Source organism: Ziziphus jujuba, chromosome 4, assembly GCF_031755915.1.
Source record: "Ziziphus jujuba cultivar Dongzao chromosome 4, ASM3175591v1".
Taxonomy (NCBI): Eukaryota; Viridiplantae; Streptophyta; class Magnoliopsida; order Rosales; family Rhamnaceae; genus Ziziphus; species Ziziphus jujuba.
In genome coordinates this window covers 31472606-31493353 of record NC_083382.1, presented here as the reverse complement: position 1 = coordinate 31493353, position 20748 = coordinate 31472606, and the positions used below count along the sequence as shown (strand labels likewise).

General features: G+C 34.2%; 2 protein-coding genes and 1 non-coding gene across 11 annotated transcripts; 1 reads left to right on the top strand and 2 right to left on the bottom strand.

The window, feature by feature from the left end:
• The first annotated feature begins 1146 nt into the window (after positions 1-1146).
• LOC112491493 (small nucleolar RNA snoR1) lies at positions 1147-1248 on the top strand. Its single transcript, XR_003055777.1, has one exon. It is a non-coding gene; the product is annotated as a small nucleolar RNA snoR1 (small nucleolar RNA).
• Positions 1249-1921: 673 nt separating this feature from the next.
• Positions 1922-5054, bottom strand: LOC107415285 (cinnamoyl-CoA reductase-like SNL6). The gene is made up of 5 exons (XM_016023583.4): positions 4617-5054; positions 3847-4028; positions 2706-2900; positions 2464-2617; positions 1922-2351 (listed from the first exon to the last, which is right to left on the bottom strand). The coding sequence occupies exons 1-5, from the start codon at positions 4882-4884 to the stop codon at positions 2035-2037; spliced, it is 1116 nt and encodes a 371-aa protein (XP_015879069.2). The 5' UTR covers positions 4885-5054; the 3' UTR covers positions 1922-2034.
• Positions 5055-6404: 1350 nt separating this feature from the next.
• Positions 6405-16028, bottom strand: LOC107415302 (serine/threonine-protein kinase BLUS1). 9 transcript variants are annotated; one of them, XM_048472742.2, is made up of 22 exons: positions 15522-16026; positions 13947-14025; positions 13278-13506; positions 12772-13026; positions 12267-12391; positions 12102-12146; positions 11889-11970; positions 11712-11780; positions 11470-11640; positions 11289-11354; positions 10883-10951; positions 10598-10738; positions 10395-10468; positions 9734-9940; positions 9553-9644; positions 9384-9460; positions 8286-8411; positions 8162-8204; positions 8031-8077; positions 7278-7339; positions 7141-7192; positions 6405-6890 (listed from the first exon to the last, which is right to left on the bottom strand). In XM_048472742.2, the coding sequence occupies exons 3-22, from the start codon at positions 13464-13466 to the stop codon at positions 6852-6854; spliced, it is 2031 nt and encodes a 676-aa protein (XP_048328699.1). In that variant the 5' UTR covers positions 13467-13506; positions 13947-14025; positions 15522-16026; the 3' UTR covers positions 6405-6851. The 9 variants fall into 9 exon arrangements, with proteins under 9 accessions (XP_048328699.1, XP_048328700.1, XP_048328698.1 ...); XM_048472743.2 differs by lacking the exon at positions 15522-16026 and adding an exon at positions 15282-15486; XM_048472741.2 differs by having other exon boundaries at positions 13278-14025; positions 15504-16026.
• Positions 16029-20748: the final 4720 nt, after the last annotated feature.

The following is a 20748-nucleotide window of genomic DNA, read 5'->3' as shown; positions in this document are numbered from 1 at the left end:
AAGGGCACTTAGTACTGGGGGTTTGACGAGTACCGATGACAGCGAATATAGGGAAGTGTTCCTCATCAACCAAGCTCTTTTTCCACACTCTCTCCCTGCTGCTGCTGATGCCTCTGCCTGTTGTGGCCTGTGGGTTTTACTTTCTTCACCCTTTGCATGACTCATGCATGCACGTGGGCGGGCTCCCGGCACGTGCACCCACATCCTAGCTTCATTAAACAAATATTATTGCTAAACCAAAATCCACCAGTCTATATATTGTCTTCCGAGGATGGTGCTGGTCATTGCTCCCCATCAAGCCTCTCTGACCTACTCGGGGACTCGCTCATATTTTTTTCATATATATATATATATATATATATATGTATTTAGAGAGAGAGAGAGAGAGAGAGAGAGAGATTTGGCATTGGTAAATGATGTCTGTGTTGGCTAAAAGAGGGTATGTATTTTGAGGATGTGGATGTAATTTGCAATTCGCAAACATACATATATATATATATATATATATATATATAGAGAGAGAGAGAGAGAGAGAGAGAGGGGGGGGGGGGGGCGCAGAGGCAAATCTATTATGATCTCGTTAAACTAAAGTAAAGCTGAGGAGTCACCGACCTGGAATTTGATAAAGAAGGGGGGAAAAGTGATCACGCTTTGGTTGTTTCAATTTTGAAACAGATTGAGAAAAGCTGTTAAGAGGTCAGTACGGACAGAGTTAAAATCTGTAAATGGCAAATGCAGCTAAAATTCCCAGTTACCATTATTTATACGGAAGATTTTGTGGGCTTTTATTCGAATTTCATGCAGGGTTTTCTCTATCGGGCTTATAAACGGATGGCTTCAAATGGGCACCCAAACCCGGCTTATGTTGGGCCTTTTCCATTAAAGCCCAGAATCTAGCTATTTATGCAATGCATCATCGTTCGTCGCTTACTGCAGCTCGAGCACACTGGTCTCTGAAAACCCTAACATCAGGGCGCATCTCATGGCCGCAATTCAAGATTTCGCTTGTGTCGAATATCTGATGTGAATTCGGCTGGTCTTCTTCCTCATCTTTCTACGATCATAAAGCCCCTTGATTCTTTTCTTTGTCTTTCTGTTCATGTATTCACTTCATTTTTTAAAAAATATTTTCATGCTATTAAATAGGGCAAAGATGAAGAGTGCTTTGAATTCTGACACCTCTTGTATGAGAAGAGCCTTTTGAATAAAAAGGCTCTTCGTTGAGCACAGATAGCAACTCTCTGAGCCCCCATTTCTCGTTTATCTTCTTTATAATTATTTTATAAACTCAGTTTTTTTCTTTTTAATTTTCTTTTTAATGTTTTTCTCCAGTGTCTCAGCTGTTTTACTGGTTTTGCAACGATCTGATCAGCATATGCTCGGTTTTCTCGGAACGGGGATAAAAGTATTATAAGAAAGAAAAAAAATCAATTTCATTTTTATATGCATTATCATAAATTTCTTAATGTACCATGTCGGTGAAGCTGAATTAATTTGCTCCTCCTTTGAACCGACAGGTACCTTGGAACCTTTTGTGGTAGCAAGGGATAAAACGTCGCTTGCTAATAGCTATTAAATGAATCTTTTGACCACTTTTATGAATGTAAACTGCACAACGTGGCTTGCTAATTGCCATTAAATAAATCTTTTGACCTCTTTAATGAATGTAAACTGCTCGGATTTGACATTATTGTAGTCTCTGTTTTAGAGGTTGAAGCTAACTAACATAATACTAAAGACAAAATTATGATTTTGGGAGTGTTCTACAAGTTTATATGTACATTATCCTAAATCTAATCTAATCTACCGTGGGATATTTTTGTGGTAGTAAGCGTTATAACGTCGATTTCAAATTGCTAATTTATGAATATAAACTGCTTGGATTTGATATTATCATATTCTAGTTATAAGGGATGATAAATATTAATCAAGGGCTAACTAGTTTTCTTTCTCAAAGACAAAATTACAAGCAAACGTCTATGACTACAAAAAGTAAGGTAATTAAAATCATAAAGACTTATTAAAAGGGTGCTTTTAGTTGTATTGACCATGCCACTGGCTGTAACATCGTCCAAATGTAGATGACATGAGATTTGAAAGCTTTGTATTTGACAATCGAAATCCAGAGTGGATAAATCCAGATTCTGTTCCCTCACATATCTTACTCTTTGATATGTTTGTCTGCTGTGCTAGCTTCTCCGCATCATCTTCTCTTTCAATCACTTTATCAAAGCAAATGTACCTACCGAACGCTGTCCTGCTCATTGCCTCAAATACGCATACATGTGCTTCTGCTAGTCTATTCACATCCACTGTGGCCAGCAAACCCTTTTCGTACATTTCTTTTGCCCCTGTCACATTATTTATTCACAAAAATAAAATATACCTTTTTCTTATAGAAACACATTTCTGAGATGGAAAAGTAAAAAGGGCTTGAAATGTGGTGGGAAAAAAATGGGGAACCTTTAAGATAAGCAATGGTGGCTGTTGGATTTCTACAACATAACTGAGGACCTGTAATGAGAGCTGGGCAAAGGGTGACCAACTTTAACCCCGTTTCCTCAGCTATCTTCCATGCAGCTTTCTCAGACCTCAGCTTTCCCAGTGCATACCAGAGCTGCCGATTTCATCAAATGGAATTAATTAGTTTGATTTTGGAAGCTTATTTCCATAAAGAAATGGTCATAATATGTTCCGAAGCTCACCTTTTTATCTATGCAGAGCGATTCATGACTCCAACACTCATGGTTAATGACAGGGGAAATGTCTTGGTGACTTGTATCTTGCCAAATACAGGCCAAAAGTGAGGAAGTGAGCACACATTTTTTCACTGATGGTGTTCTTGCACACGCCTTTATCACATTTTCAGTCACCTTTACTTCTATCTCAACCATGGATTTCTAATTGAGGAAAAGAAAAAAAAAAAGATAAAGAAAAAAAGAATAACTTTCAATATTACAAAACTACAACTTGAAGTAGATGTAAACCTTGCATTAGTGACAATCAAGTGGACGATGTGAATTTGATATGAACATTTAGTGTTTCATTTGATGACATAGTGAAATTAGATTCTCTTGGATAAACTTTGAGGTGGCCGACACTTACATCCTCTTGAAGAGAAAAGAATTTCAGATTTATGGTTTAGTTAATTATGTAATGATCAAAAGGATTCTACATTATTATCATTACATTATTATCTGGGTCCAAGGGCGTAGACAGAATGAGGCTCAGGCCATACAGAAAAGGATGGGCATCAGTACCAATCGAAAGAAGCGAATGGTGTTTTGTCAAAATGAAACAAGTTGTTCTAACAAGAATGTCATTGATTTGGACGCAAACCAGCCGACGAATCTTGATGGGACATCTTTTGGCCATTTTATTCAGGACTAATCTTTTTTTTTTTTTTTTTTGTGTAGTCCAATCAATACTAAACCAGGTCCAATTAGCCCATAATATGTTCGGGCTGGATTGGTCAGTAAAAAAGCATTATAGTGCATACATTTTTATCTCTATTTTCAAAATTATGAAGCTTCTTTACTTTGCAAATCTTTAATAATCAAGTAAGATAAAAACTAAAATTTTGTTTTAAGTACCAAATCGTAATTTCCAAATTTCAATTCATAAACAGAAGTTTCTAAACTATCTTCTTCAACCCAAAAATTGAGAATAAGAGTACTTAGTCTAATTTTTACATGGAACAAAAAAAAATTAAAAAAAAATCATGGAAAACGAAGAACTAGTCGGTAGGTTAATGAATTGACTTAGGTATCAATTTATTTTTTTTTGGTTTATTCATTTATTTTATTTTTTATTTTTTGGAAGTATAAAAAAAATAAATAGACTCACCGTGTAACCAGAGAGACCAGCGGGGTCTACAAAGGAAGAGGTATGGAAAACGCCACGACAGCCATTGAATGCCTCTGATAAGCTTTCAGTCTCTGTCAGTTTCGCCATTACTGCCGAAATGGCTTTATCATTACTCATCCTTCTCTCTCCTCTTTCCATCTCTCTTACGTTTTCTATATCTTCTGCATTTTTTCAGTCAAGCACCATTTCAGTGACTACGCACCGAGAAAGAGTAATTACACATTATTATTATTTTTTTTGGGTAAATAAGTAATTACACATTATTTAATTAAAATAACCATGAATTTAAGACAGACTATATAGTTATAATTATAAACTTCTTTTTTTCTTTGTTTGGATAATAAGTTATAATTATAAACTTATCAACATAATAGTAACTAAATAAATAAAAAAATTAATATATTTTACATATTTATTTTTCTTCTTCCATAGATCATTACTCTTCTAGAAAAGTTCAATAGAGAAATAGAATTTGGAAACCTACTCTTCTTTCTAATACCATGTTTGATTTTTAAGAAGATCCAAACTAAACTGTATGAAACCAATTATTGATGAAAGCTAGTAGTCAAAAGTGAACAGTTCTTTTTTTAGCCTTTTTCCTTTTTTCTGTTTTTTTTTTTCTCTTTAAAAATATAAACTACGGAATTGATGAATTGAGTTCCAGGAAGAGTTTGTCAGAAATGCATGCAAAACACACACACAAAAAAAAAAAAAAAAAGTGGTTAAGAATAAATATATTGACTAATTACCAGGATTGTCGACGAGGAGGCGAACGGAGTAACCACGGGTCAAGAGGCGGTCGACGATGGCGAGGCCTAAGAAGGAAACGCCGCTGGTAACACAGACCAGTTTATCTCCTTGTTCATCGTCGTCGTCGTCGATGGATGTGAATGGAAATCGCTTTCCTTTGAAATATTCTTCGTCTTTCCGGCGATAGACGCCGGAGTTTGCCACCAATATGCGGCGGAATTCTTCCATCTCCGCCTTCTTCCTTTCTTCTGATTTGACGATTCCCATATTTTCAGAAATGGAAGAGGAGACTGGCTATGAATAATGATACAAACAATACTTAGTAGCTGCTTGCCGTAGTAGCTGTGTGTAGGAACTATTAAAATGAGAATATCTATATAGTCATGCAAAGGGTACCTTTTTCTTTTTCTTTTCTTTTTTTTTTTTTTTTTTCTCTTTCTTTTTTTTTTAACTCTCGTCATGGACTAATATAATAAGAAAGTTTTAAAGTTTCATATGGCTTTGGCTTGGCTTAGCCAAACAGTTCTCTCTAGCTAATTAATTAATTAGCTATTTTATGGCTTTGCTCTAGCTTTCCAACCATTGTTAACGGCGAAATGGCTCGGCTACATAGAGCGGCTAAAAGTGGGTAAGTGAATGAAAAGATTGAGCAGTGTCACGTGTTGAATGACCAGTGAGCACGGGTTAGCTACTCAGACACACAATCCAATTAGTTGAGAGCATAATGTTAGAATGACAGGAGGGTATGTTAAATAACCTCACCTTCCAATCACATTATTTTCCTCTAGTCTTTTAGAAAAAAAAATAATAAAAAATAAATAAAAACATGTTTCCAACTAAATCGAAGTCTTCAGAAAGTCCCATACATCACTCCCAGATACCAACCCATCAAAAAAAACCAAACGGAGCCCCTTCATAATTTATTTATACCTAGGTAAGAAACAAAGCAATAAATATGTATGTAATCAAAACAATTTACAAATGACTACTATAGAGAACATTGACTGACGTGATTGTTTATCCGGCACTAAACGTCTAAATATCTACATTATTGATTGTTTCCCCGCATTCATATCTAAATTGTTGACATTCGATTCTTTATTTTGTTGAATAATATTTATTTCAAAGGAATCCAGTTTTTTGCAATATTGTTTCTCCATCCAAAATATTTTAATTGTTGATATTCGATTTTTAATGATGATGAACAATATTTATTTCAAGGGATTTAAATATATGCAGCACCAGATGATTAATTTTTCATCAATACAAAGGTAAAAAAATACTTTCTTTTTTGGTAAATTAAGGTAAAAATACTAGTTTATTGAGGACGTGGTCTCCATAACTCCTTTCTCTCTTCTTCTTTTTTTCCTTCGCTTTTTTTGTTTTTTTTTTTTTTTTTTTTTTTTTTTTTTTTTCCTGAGATCCTTTTTAAGCACTTGCACCTGTACTCCTATGCAACAGGAAATTATTACTAAAAGATAATTGAAATCTTACACCAAAAGATACTATAGCTTGAAGCAAAATATATATTTTTATAGCTACAACACTCATTTTTTTTTTCCCGTCATCTCTCATTATGAGGGGGGCAAAAAAAAGAAAAAGAAAAAGAGAGAATATGATTCCATAATTATATTAATTAAAATAAAAATAAAAATTGCACCGTCCCCTCCCCTAATCTCTCAAAATTCAAACTGACAAGTTTTTTTCCAAAGAATAGATTCACAGGGTAATCAAATGCTGCTGATTATCAGGTTATAACTCTACCAGGAAGCAGACACGGGAAAGCATGAAACAAACAAACTCTAACTGATAATCAAAGGGAGCATACTCTGTTGCACGAGTATGCTATGTTGCGCGAGTATGCGTGTGACAACAGAGGGAGACATTTTAAACTGTTAATATAATTACAAAATGAGTAAATAAATTACATGTTACACAATTTGAGACTCGAAAGAAAAGCATCTCAAAATTTCGTTGTCTGCATAACACACCATTCACACATATGGTACACTAGAAATACAAGAAGAAGAAGAAGAAGAAGAAGAAGAAAACAACCTCGTATATTTTGCACAACGGTTGCAGCCTCACAAACCTTGCCACATGGTAAAAATTTCTTTTAGGCAGTCCTAATGACATCGACTCCGTGCTTCGTTTTCTTCTCTTATCGTCTCCCCTTTGTTGACCAGGGTTTCTCAATGGTCTGGTAGTGACAGCACCAAATTTCTTTCTCAAACTTACTCTTTGTTGACCAAAGCATTCAGTTGTCTTTCTAACTGCAAACCAAAGGAGTGTTGTCAAATCCTAATCGCTATCTACTCTTTGAAAAATTTTGAGCAATGACATGCATGTCAAAACATATCAAAGTCTATATAAACCAAATCTGAATCATCTACATCTCTCAAGTAGACAATTACATAGGTCCTCAAATCACACCTTGGTCGTGATATACAAACATAAGACGCCAAACAATATACTGCATCAGCAAAAGAAAGATGAAATTCCAACTAGGACAAGCACACAAACCTGGACATTCTTCAATTTCTGTCTTTGCAATTCTTCAACAAGGCTTCCAATGCTGTTATCAGAGATTAGGAGTAAGTTGGAAATAGACTTGGAAGTAAAACATATGTCACCAAAATTTATTGAGTTTCACATTGTACCTCTGTTGTAAATGAATCACCTGAGACTGCAGCTCTCTCTCTCGTGAGGAGGCAGGAGGTATCTGCATGGTATTCTCAATTGTTGTTACAAATTAGGAACAGAAAAAGAAACAAATGAGAGGTTTTCAGTCAAAAGCTCAATTAGTGCCAGTATTTACAATGCTGTATGTGTTATCCAAAGCCTGCTTCCAGTAACCAACAATATATAACCACCGCACTTGAGACTCCAGCCAATAAATACAAAATAACAACAAATAAGCCCCATGGATTTTATGGGGAAGGAGGTTAAAGAATTGTGTGAACTGGGAGAACTGCTTGGAACGGTCCCATGCAGAGCTACTTCCCCCAACACCCCTGCCTAACAAGGGTGTCAAGGGTCCACAGGGGGGAGGCCTGTTGCATGACCAGAGTCATAGACATAATAAGCACAGTGGAGAGACCTAATTTGTGTTTGACACCATGCAGAGTCCACAACTCATTTAAGTTTTAGGACACATTAATAAAGCAAGCAAGGCCAGAAAACTGTCTCATGCAATCACGAGAGGAAGAGGGGGAAGAAGCATTCATTGACCTAAGTCGAACAAGAAACAGATCCACCATAAACTCACCCACAAATAACAGACCTTCAACAATAACACAAGTGAAATAATAGAAAATTGCTTAACAATTAGAATTAATACATTTTATACGAAAAAATATATTTTGGCTAGCAAAAATAATATCATGTTTCAAGATAAATGGAATGAATTATACCTGCAAAAGGTCACCAGCTCCTGCCTCAGCTGATTCAGCTTGCTTGCCTGCATCAAGCTAAAAATGTGAAATCCAAGAAATTTTACAGTGTCAAAATGAGAATGGAAATGATCATTGATGAGAAACATTACCAGAGGTTTGTTCCACATACTTGATCAATTTAATTATCTCTTCCTGTCAAAATTATTTCAAAAGGAAAAGAAATTGAGACATGATACATACAACATTACATACAATATACAAACAGACACATACCCTTTGCATGGAATTCTGCTGCAGAATGAACTGTAATGATGGGAGAACACTCGTGGCCGTAAGGTTCAGGGCAGTTGGACTAGTCAAACCTCCACAAATTGGGTTAAAGAAGCAATTTGTAAGACCCTGAAGCATACATGAAATGGCAATGGTTACAAAGCCATTGCCTTAAAGATATATTACTAAGTTCCGTCCTTGTTATTCATCAAGTTGAGCATCACTATAGATAATTTAAATTTAACATGCCAATTATATATCGAACTAAATACTAGGGTACAAATTTCAGATAAAACAATTCGAGCCACAGGATGAAAATATATGAAGTAAAATGATAAAGAAACCACAATTCATCCAATGTGCAAACTCTGGCCAACAGTGGTAACTCATTCATTATTGGCAAGCTTGAAGTTATAGTCATATAGAAGGTAAAGCCATTCTTGTACAGTTTTCTTTTATAAATTTCAGACTTTATATAGACGTAAAGAACAGCCTATCACAAGTTCACGACAAGGAAATATACAAATATATTAACAATTGTGTCAAGCTCAACCATATATTACTATATAATAAGCGTTCTAATTTTTTTTTGGAAACAAATGCAAGTGTAAGTATGCTTTCTAAATCTTTTTCCAGAAACAAATACAAGTGTCAGTACAACATCACATGGTATACATTTCATATACCACACAGGTAGCGTGCTAATTAGAAGCAGACCATTTTGAACATAGAAGGTAATGCGTAGATCTGAATTGGTTAGAACAATTTATAAGAAGCTTTTCTCTCTGATTCTGATATATTTCAATGCAAATTCAATGCTGCATTAAAAGCTTGGTCAGTGGCTAAAATTTGCTCTTTTTTTAAAAATAATCAACAGCAAGCACAAGGAAAGCACATTGAAGTACTAAAATAGATAGGTCGACACTTTTTTTCAGCCACATGCCATATAATTGGCAATATTACCAGCACATCCTCTCATCAGAAAAATAAACTACAAATTTCTGCACTGACATAAAACCTCAATGTTTAACTTTTTACCAGCTTCAGAGTAAACCAAAAACTGCACTTCATATAAATGATAACCTGATGATGCATTAGTACCTTGGGACTGAGCTCTGCAGATGTGACTTTAAAGCGCCCTTTACGTTGGACAACTGCTCCTTCTGATGTATCCTCTGCTGCATAAAGTGATGCAACCATACCAAAATAATTTCTTATATAGCATTAAAACAAATGATAAACTGTAATCAACAATAAGAGCAGAACAGACCAGACGAAGAGTTATTGGAATCTCGCTTTTGGCGATACAGCAATGGCCCACTATAGTTACGTTCTGCTTGAAATTTTGATTGTGCATAATCCCTTTAAAATTCCAAGTCATTAGAAATTGCCATAACTAAGCTCCTCTACTCAACAAAATTATCAACTTTAATTGCAAGAAAATGGTATACCTATCCCCATCACCAATACCCTTTCTAGGAGAAAGAGCATTATCCGGTAGAAGAGAACCACTCAAAAACTTTCTATGTTCGGGCATGACATGACGTGGTAAAACATTATTTTGCCCAGAACATTCCCCATCATTTCTTCCATTTTCTCGATCCATGGTTCTTGGACTATTCGCACTCATCTCATCCTCACATACATCAAAACAGCCTCTGCATCAGAGAAAGTGTCGCTTAAATAATAAATAATTATAAAAATTGAAGTATTTAATTCTAAGTAAACACTTAACATGTTTGAAATCATCTTAAAAGCTTTAGAAAAAATATGTATAATACTTAAACAAGTAGATGATACAAAATGGAATGTTAAATAAAATAAGAAAAATGGCACTTCAAAGGAAGAAGACATACTACTAATGAAAGACTCAACAAAGATCTAAACATCTTAACAAAAATTTTTGGAAACTCTTATAATTAAGAATGAAATAGCAGTGCAACCCAAAATGGATTGCATCCATAAAAGTTGCACCATGCATAGGCAAGTCTTTCCCTATGGCAAATTAATAACCCTTGCAGAAGTTTGCTTATTGCCATAAACTCAATTAAAATGAAAAAGATGAAGATATTTTAAAGAGATAATATTAGGCATAAAAGGGAAATATCATACTTAAGTGCTTGAAGAGGTTTAATAGGAAATGAAGCAAAAGAACTCTCCAAATCAGGAAGACCATTGATCCCATCCTGGAAAAAAAATGGAAGGCAGAGGTCACAAACAGGAAAGAATGACTGGAAATATAAAGATTAAATATCTGAAGCGCAATACACAAAAAATAAAAAGAGAAAGAAAACTTCTTTGAAAGAGTTATATACCTCTTGGCTAGGTGTAGCATTTGATTGGTTAGACATTTCAGGTGGACCCCTTTCTGCTGGAAACCTAACATCTTCCAAGATTTCCCTTACCTTCTTATTCACATGTGGATCTTCTGCATGTGAAATGTCATCATCCTGAATCTGTAGGCAAAAGGACTGCTGTTAATGCCGCAAATAATAATAACAGCAACATATATTCCATTCATCAATCAAGTGTTTTCCCAAGTAATCAGGGAATAGAAAAGTAGACACTGAACTAAGAACTGACAATCCAACACTACTTACAAGGGCAGCCTGACTTTTCAGATCCTCAAGGTTAAAATTCCACGCACTGATTCCTCGAATGTACTCTTGCTGCAAGGTATTAAAATTTTGATTCAGGATGGCATTTAAATATTATCCAAACCTAAATTAACCAACCAAAACATGCAAAGATTGAAATCATTAAAGGTTAACCAAATAAATACATATTCAAGAATCTAGGTATCTCACAGAGGACAGGACACAAGTTTATAGAAACTACATAGTGAATGAATCTCTAGAAGTAAAGCTTTCTGTCAGTACCACTAGAAAATATATGCTTATTCACCATCTAAATGGCAGGTGTTTCAAACAGTGTGAAACATTAGATATACAGATACAAGGCACTCAATCTAGATAAAATAAGGGTGCATGACAATAACATTATTACCTGTGATAATTGCTCCTTATCCCCATAGAGAGCCTTGTTCTGCACAAGAAGATCGGCCTCCTTCGCCTAAAAAACAAAACCAAATGATAAAAAAATATAATAAAATAAAAAAGGCTAAAGTGGAAGAGTTAAAAAAGGAGCCGACAAACAGAAAAATGCAGATTAGGATTAAATAAGAGACCTTTAGCATCCTAAAACGATCACCTAATGGAGTGAGATTATCTAGAATTGCACGGGCCAAGTACTCATTTGAGCGTGCATGTTTGAAAAAATGGTGCTTCGAAAGCTTTTCTGAGGTTGGACGCTTCTTTGGATCCTTCACTAAGCACGCAGCTACCAGTTCCTTAAAAGACTGAAAAGAACAAAGCTCTGTAAGAACAACACTTTATAATGGATATATGAAAGCTTGAGAACATCAATAACCTTTGAGAATCTCTTGTCTCTTTCATAGTCAAGACCTGGAGGTGCATTTTGTAGAGTCATCAAAAGAACCTAAAAGACAAAAGAAATCAGGGAAAATTTGGTGAGCTTACACAAAGTAGCACTGAAAAACCTCCTGAATGCAATACACATGAATATAAAAACATTTAAGAAATTTACTTTCATTGGTGGATACTTCGAAAATGGGGCATGGCCATGAGCAAGTTCAAGTGCTGTAATTCCAAATGACCAGATGTCAGCTCTGTTTGAGACAACAGAAAATGTCAGGGAAAAAAAAATTTAACTAAATATAACACTGAGGACTTAGAGAAATAATAGGGGAATTTGATGGATAAAGAACATTAAAGTATGTTGTATGTGCAATTGACTCACTTAAAGTCATATCCATGCAGTTGCTGCATAACTTCAGGAGCCATCCTGAGGGGGGGGAAGAGGATAAAAAGTGAGTCTAATTCCATAAATTCTTATAACTACAGATATCAGCATGTTGCTACAGGATCTCAGGTATTGGAAAGGATGCACAAATAAAAAGAATACCAGCAAGGAGTTCCAACAAAAGTGTTTCTAGAACGCTGCCTGTCACCAGTGTCAAACATGCAAGCAGACACTCCAAAGTCAGCTAACTTGACTGCACCATTAGAGTCAATTAATATATTACCAGCCTGCAAAGGGAGATTAAGTACTTTAATAAGAAATAAATTACAGTAGCATCCCCAACACTTTTTCAGGGAGGGTAAAAAAAAGAAAAAAGTCACCACTTTTAAAATTTAGTGCTAATTGCATAACAGCAGTTAATAAGTAGACCTAACCATGAATATGAAATTGACACAACAATCAACAAACACTTATCACTCCCCCAATTATGCATAACAAGCCAACACAACAAACAATTAACGATCTCCTCACATAACAGGACCATAAGTGAATCTGCTTCTACATACACATTATGAACGACAATTAATAACTCTTAACATGTTTAGCTTGTGATTAAAAATGCAGAATTTCACTGGCAATGACGAGATCAGCACATCAAGTGAGGTACCTTCACATCTCTATGAATGTGCCCATGTGCATGGAGGTAAACAAGAGCTTTGAGAACCTCACGCAGTAAAGTAGCAATAACAGTCTCTTCAAAACCTTCTGGATAAGCAGATTTCATAATGTGCAGACATGACCCCCCTGCCATATATGGCATCACGACCCAAAGGTTGTACCCAGCAGTGAAAGAGCAATGAGCACGTAGTAAATTTGGATGATCAGTCAAGGTCATTGTCTGTACCTCTCGCCGGATACCATCCTGCATAATTAGCAAATTAATACAAATTTAATAGCACACTGACAATTTTGAGATGGGATCATGAATAAGGAACAAAATCTTTCCTAAAGAGATTTAAAACACATATAATAACATGAAAAAATGATGCTCAAGGAAGTTACAAGTTAATATTATCCTTCAAAATAATTTGATTACAAACTTGTCATATATATTTTCAATATTAAGAGAAAGGCAATATATTTAATGCAATATACAGATACCCTTTCACTTACAAGAGCTATTCTCACACGTACCAGGTCATTATTACATTTTTCCAGATCAAGAACTTTGATTGCAACTATCTCATTAAATGGAATGCAGAGAGCCCTATACACAGTGGCGCTGACCCCTTCACCAACTTCTTCATACAACTTATAATCTTTTGCATCAACAGGATATCTTTTCTCCATAACATGCTCCATGCTTTCTTCTTATATAACACGGTTGACACCCTCTTTACTCCTACATATGCCAGAGAACATGAATTCAAAGCACAACAAGGAGGCAAGTTTCAAGTTTATGAGAGGTTTTTTCCAATTTGGTAGCATCTTCTTTTGGTCAACAAAAAATAGTAGAAGAATTCAGTGACTTCATGGAGATGATATATAATTCCTTCGAAGCCAAATAAACTTGAAAACCCCAAAATACTTGAAACAATGAAAACAAGATCTACTATCACAAATGTAGAAACAATATTACTGCATCACTTCAACTCTTAACTGAAGTTACCAAACCAACACTGCACACCATCAAATACAACATGAAACCAGTAAAAATTTATAATTCCCAGTCACTATTAGTAGGAACTAGCGCAGACATATTATTTGCACCAGCCTAACTCTCATATCATCAGGAAAAGTCCAGGGTAACACCATCAATTTTGAACCAGGAGTTATCCTCACCAGATCAACTTAACATTTAACATAGATGCATTCCAAAGATGAACAGAAATTTCTTGGGGAAAACAATAAGCAGAAAGACCTGAAAAATCAAACAGGCAATTATTAGGACAGTATCAGACCAGAAGGAAGACCAACATAGACAACTTTCCCAATTAATAATGATGATTTCAGCATATAAATAACCAATACTATGAACATGAAGAGAGAAGTAAAGTTAAAGGGAACAGCCAAAAGACAAACAAGCAAAATTTACCAACATTTTCATGAAGTAAATTTACAAAGCATAAGATATTGCAGAGACGGAAAACTATAATTTACAAATGCCAACATCCAGCAAAGAAGGGTAATATTGCTAACTTCTCACAGCTTAACATCAAACTCTAAACTTTGATACAGTTAACCAACCCATGCAGGGTGCAAACAACCTACCTACACTCGTCTGATAGATTTTCAAACGCATTTTGAATCCCTTATCTTCCTAGTTTAAAAAATTGCATCACTTTGACCTACGCTCATCTAATGGAATTACAAAATTTGCTAACCCTTCTGTCATCATCGTTCTACAGCTGCAAATAATTGCACTGCCTCCTACTCGTAACTTTAAAGAGCCCTTCGCCTTGCCCACAAACCCACATTCATCCCAATCTCCCTCTAAACAGTTTTAAACAACACTTACCCAGACTCTTTGCATTTGCAATTCTCTTACACATCATAATGCCTGTTGGACAGTGAATAATTTCTAACTCGCCAGTCCCCGGTCAGACTCCAGATTGCAATCTAATTTTCCTTCAGCGATGACCCAAAAACAAGTTATCAGAGGTATCAATGCATATGACCTTTTAAGAGCAGAAATGCCGAAAATCCGATTGAGATAGTGACTATGGGAATAATGATGAAAAAGACCCCTCTACTATAACAACTTTCGGAATTTTGATGGACCTGACTAATTGGAAGAAGGCGTTGTGCTTTTTATTACTTTAAAGAAAATTCCGAAGATAATAAGGATCTTATTCGATCCAGTACTAAAACAGTCTCCACTAACCAGACAGAAAAAAGGCCAAGCATCTCTATATTTTCAATTCCTGACAATATAATAGCAACCCAGTTCATAGAAAACAATCGTCCACCTGCATGTTCCTAAAAATCTGCAAATTGTATGATAAACCATTCATCTTATAAAGTGAACTAAAATGAAAATCCAAAATTAAAAAAATAAAATGCTTTACATTAGCATTTACTAGTCTAATTTCTTAGGCCAAAGCACCCTAACTAGGAAATTCATATAGCCCAGTCCCCATGCTACCTCCCATATAGAAAAAATTCAAAAACACGTACATTTAAGATTCCCAAGTGAAGTCCATTCATGAAACCAAGTTTCTAATCCTCCACTGATTTCCAAACCTTACCAAACACAATCGAACTAATTGTCCCAAACAAAAAATAGAATAAAAAGAAGAATATGAAGAAAGCTCGACTGCCTAATGGAAAGTCGCTAGCTTAACATAAAGCTGCTAAAAATTCAATCGCGTAGAGCTCAAGGACATAATGATTTTTCACCAGGTCGGGTGTACGGACCTAGGGTTTTCCAACAGCAGAAGAAGTAGACCCCAATTCCCTTTTTTTTTTTTTTTTTTTTTTTCTTGTTTCGTTTCGCCGTGAAAACACAGGTTCAAAACCAGAAGTGAAACCTCCTTGCCCGACAAAACGACCACGATTCAGCTGGCAAACTCAATTGCTTTATGGACTAGTTCGACATGGACGATGCCAACAAAGTCCCTGCTTGGTCTCTCTTTCTCTCTTCTCTCTGTCTCCAAGTGTAAGGTCCGGGATCGCATCTCTCACCGTTTTTAGCCCCAGAAAATAAATAAACAATAAAAAAATATAATAAATACCAAAAATAAAAGCGAAGCTCCTTTTTTCTGCCTTCTCTTTCGTTTCAGTATCTTCCTAATTAACAGCAAATATTTTATTTTTGGGGAAAACCCAACGAAAAAAATAATAATTGTAAGCAAAATTATTTTTCTGAGACACAGAGTGAGAGAGAGAGAGAGAGAGTAATAGAGGAGAGCAGCGATGCCAATGTAGTGGGTCCCGCCAATAGATTTGAGTTTCAGTAGGTGAATATATCGGCGGATCGCTTTATCGTATCGGCAATTTATCATAAAGAGGATAAAATTAGATCGAGGAGGATTGATTCTCTCACCTGTGGAATACCTAATTAGGGTCAACCACATTGCGTGATTGGCTGTAATTCTTCTTTTATTTTTCTACCCGTTGTGATTGGTTGTAATTACAACAAGGCCCTTGACCCTTTTTTTTTTTTATAAAAAAGAAAAAACAAAAGAAAAAAGAAGGAAAAAGGTTCTTAACCTGGATGCTGTCCACGTGCAAAAGCGTTATAAAGATTCAACTCCGTACTCCACGGTTCGATAAAAATGTAAGATCGAGTGAGTGCTAAATAAATAGCAATAATCTCTAGAAGGAAAAATTGCAATGTAAAAATTTTTCTTTCTCTACTTCAATAAATATGATCCTTCATTACGTTATGCTCTAAAAAATAGAAGTTAATATCATTTTGAGTTTTTCAGGATAAGAGGATTTAAACTCACTCTAAACATAAAAAAAGAGTCTACTATGCCTTTGGTTTAATCTTGGTAGGACTTTTGATTAGCTACTCTTGTGTGTGTGTGTGTGTGTGTTTTTTTTTTTTTTTTCATTACTAAATTCATAATTGAATTCTTTATTATATGTCCATGAGCTATTATTTATAACAAAGTATGATATCGATTTGACAACTCCATGTTAAAATTATTTATTAAAAAACATTCATGGAATTGAATCAGTATAGTCCATAGTTATTTATCAAATTTTAGTTTTCAACTGAGCTAGTCCTATTTCATTTATATGTATTTGTTTGATTGTTTCCATTAACTATCACAAGTGGATAATTTTTATATCACTCAACGCATAAAACTTTTTTTTTTTTTTATATTGGTTTTGAAAAATATCAAATGTCAAAACAATCCAAGTTTTGTATTGTTTTGGACCTGTTTACCAAATAAAACAATTGTTTTGGACTTGGGTACATGGTGTTGGGCTGATCCGGTTCACAAAAATTATCAGACCCATATTTAGTTGTGTCTCGTTTACAATTGAAGTGATTCGAGGATAAGTTGTCCCTACTTCTCATGGACTGGGTTTGGGCCGCTGCCAGCATGCAATCACAATTTGTTGAGGGACAGAATTTATTTATTTATTTTCCTCTTTTTGCCTCAATTATCGGATTGATTGGATTCATTGCGCCTGACTAGAGTGTTAGTTTCACCGCTTTGGAGGCATAATCGATACCTATTTTTTTATGCCCACAGACATACCGTTTTTGATACTTCAATAATAGTAGAACATCATTTTCGCACCCCCCCAAAAAAAAAAAAAAAAAAAAAAAAGGAAAAGAAACTCTGAAAAATTGGAAATAAAAGTAAAAGTCTTTCATTGAAACAAACAGTCAGACGGGACAATATCTGCTTTAATTAAATTTAACAGTGAGAAACTCCCATTAAACAGCAATTAATATTGCAAATGACCAAAACAGGAAAATAACAAATGGTGATACGAAGAAATTTGGCTCGTAATTGACATGCATGTTCTGCGTAGAGTTGCTGGCATGGTCAACTAATATAGACAAATTTAACTGAGTAACATGTGGAAATCATGAATTATATATGCCTAAATATTTCCTTTTTTCTTTATCGTTTGGATTCTAAACATATTCTTAATTAATTAAATCCATCTGAACCAAAACAATTGTTTGTCAGATCTCCCTCGTCAGGATGTCCCAACTTCCCAATCACTTTGTGTGCCATTCAATCTAAGCTCCGTGAATGGCTGAGTGCTCAAGGATAAAAACTGAAAAAAAGAGCTACACTTTTGTACAGGCTGTATACGAATAGGGACAGATATTATTTGCATATATTTTTTAGTTACTTGTTTAAGAGTCTTTAATCACTTTAATCCGGATCAATTTTAGCCTGAGTGTGTTCTTTAGATACCGATCATACCATGTAATATACAGTTTAATTATAATCATAGGCAATGTACAAAATGACTAATGAGGATATACCAATTACACAAACTTTTTCTTCTTCTTTTTTTATTTGATTCCTTGTTTATGATTTTTGGGAGGTAATTATTTGTTAGTACTTACTTTTTTTTTTTTATGGTGAAACAAATATTTCAGATCGTTTTCTTTTCTTTTTTAATTTTATTTTTTACCGACCGCAACGTATAAGATAAACTATATTTACCCAAAAAAAAATAAATAAATAATAAGGTACAAGAAAAGCTGTAAAGAAACATTTTATGATTCACTAATCAAACATAGATTTTTGACCTACATATACGGTTTGGTGGTCAAGTTGGTAAATCTGTTCCTGAATCATTTCCAAATGAACAATTACAAAGTCTGAACTTTGAAAATTGAAACTTCATTTAACGACCAAAAAATTCAAAAAGAGTTTGAAACTCCAATGCAATTGCCAATTGACCAGTTTTATATTATGTCAAAAAAAAAAAAAAGGAAAAAAAGAAGGCTATTTTAATATGCTAGGAAAATAATCCAACATTTTTCACGATCCGTGTTTAACGCCACGTGGAATGCAGACCAGAATGAGATTAGGAAGCTGAACTTGGGATGGTAAATGTAAAATAATTTCTACATAAAATTGGAACATTAATTTTACAAAAAAAAAAAAAGAAAAAAAAAAGAGATAAAATTTCCTACATGCATTTATGAAAAAAATAAAAAATAATACAAAAACACGTATTATATATACACTCATATTATTCTTAAAGTTAAAGCTGAATGATGTATGATTAAAAAAAAAAAGTTAAGGCTATGTAAAATTAACATTGATCAAACAATAAAAACTAATATGCTATATACGCAGCGGAATATTATATAAACCTTGAAGTTAATAGCATAGGAAAGAAACATTAATTGTTGTGGAGGTAGGAAATCAACACTAATCAAACAATAAAAAACTAACATGGTACAAATGCTGCGGAACGTTATATAAATTTGTAAGTTAATAGCATAAGAGGGGAACATTAATTGTTGTGGAGGTAGGAAATTGATTGGATAGATGCTACGGGAAGGAAATTGAAGGAATGGATTACCAACTTATAATAATTTTGGATGAACATGTTGTCCATGCCATGATGAAGAGTGATGCATCTGATTATGACAATTCACAAATGGTATCACTAACAAACATCACTGAAATGAAATCCCACTTCCCAATCCTATTGAACCATGTGGGCAACAAATACTACACATTAATACAACCATGCCCTTCATCATCTTGAATAATTTATTTTTTCTAATTTCTTAGCCAATTTTCAAATAAATATATAATTTTTTTCCCCTGTTATTTTAGAAATTAAAAAAAAATGTAATATGTAAAAAATTATATTAAAATTAAAATTTGTGAAAAGTAAATAATCAATAATGTGAGAAATTTTGTTGGACTCTAAAGCAAATTGGCCAAAATCGGAAAGCACCAAATTTATCGTTGGGAAAGTGAAGGAGAAGACTTTGTACGCCCCCGGGGGTTGCATCAGTGTGCATGTCTTGTAGTTTAAATTTCGCAACGTGGACCGACAGTTATCACATCAATAGGGCCCAAAATGCACGTGGCACAGTATCAATATAGATTAGTTAAAATTATACGTTACTATGTTTAATGGTCCCAGCGTGAAATTTCCTGTCCACCGTAGAAGCGACTGGGCTCTCACGGGATCAATATAGCCCATTATTCCAGATTTTTCCACTAACCAATGCTTTCATTTTTCTTTTTTTCTTTTTTTTGAAAAAAAATAGTATTCTTATTTTCTTTTTAAAGAAAAGCCAGTCAACCACGACTACTAATAAGTCTTTCTTTTTTGTTTCCTTTTCCTTTAATTTTATTATATAATTATATATTTCTTATCTAATGAGTCATGATTTGGTTTCTAAAGTTTTTCTATTTCTACATTTATATAAATACTAAGATATATTTGGTCATAATTATGTAAATAAGTTGTATTTGAAAGTAAAACATTATTTTTTAAAGCTTAGCAAGTTGTATTTTCTTAAGCCCAAGAAAACGGTGAAAGTTTTCCCATTAATTGAACCACAAGGAAAAAGTAATATTGATTTTTTTATTTTTTATTTTTGGGTAAAGGCTAAACTATAAATATACCAAAAAAAAAAAAAAAAAAAAAAAAAAACAAGAGTGATCTTTTAAGCATTCAGAGGTGTGGTAGATATTCAATTAATACCGTTGAATAGTCATAAATCTCAGATAAGAATTGTCAGAGAAGGACGTTCATAGCACTCAGCGAGTGATTTTACCAAAAAAAAAAAAAAAAAACTCAGCGAGTGGCAGTACAACGATTATAACATTTTTACATCCTTTGTAAGTTAAAACAATAAACATATGAAAAATTAGAGTGAGCATGTAACTTAGCATTAAAGAAAAAAAGAAAAGAAAAAAAAGAAAAGAAAAAAAAGAAAAGGAAAAAGAAAGAATCAAAAAGACTACTGACTAATAAAGACGCACTATAATGAAGGACGCATTTTTCCAAAGCAAACGACGTTGTTTTGAGTGTTTTTGACACCTAATGGGGCTACAATTTCGGGTGTCCTGGCAACGTCAAACCAGTCTCTTAGAAGAAGTCCGCGGACGTAGAGTAACAGGCCAGTGTAGGAAATGAATAGTATAAAAAAAATTTATTAAATTTATTTATCAAATAAATGTATTAA

Excerpts from the sequence above, each read along its gene's own strand:
- LOC107415285 (XM_016023583.4), bottom strand. The coding sequence starts at position 4,884 with ATGGGAATCGTCAAATCAGAAGAAAGGAAGAAGGCGGAGATGGAAGAA. Across the intron at positions 2,901-3,846 it reads CTGGTCTCTCTGGTTACACG|AAATCCATGGTTGAGATAGA; the intron begins GTGAGTCTATTT and ends TTCCTCAATTAG. Across the intron at positions 2,352-2,463 it reads CACCATTGCTTATCTTAAAG|GGGCAAAAGAAATGTACGAA; the intron begins GTTCCCCATTTT and ends ATAATGTGACAG.
- LOC107415302 (XM_048472741.2), bottom strand. The coding sequence starts at position 13,466 with ATGGAGCATGTTATGGAGAAAAGATATCCTGTTGATGCAAAAGATTAT. Across the intron at positions 11,781-11,888 it reads CGAAGTATCCACCAATGAAA|GTTCTTTTGATGACTCTACA; the intron begins GTAAATTTCTTA and ends TTTGTCTTTTAG. Across the intron at positions 10,739-10,882 it reads TGAAAAGTCAGGCTGCCCTT|ATTCAGGATGATGACATTTC; the intron begins GTAAGTAGTGTT and ends TTTTGCCTACAG.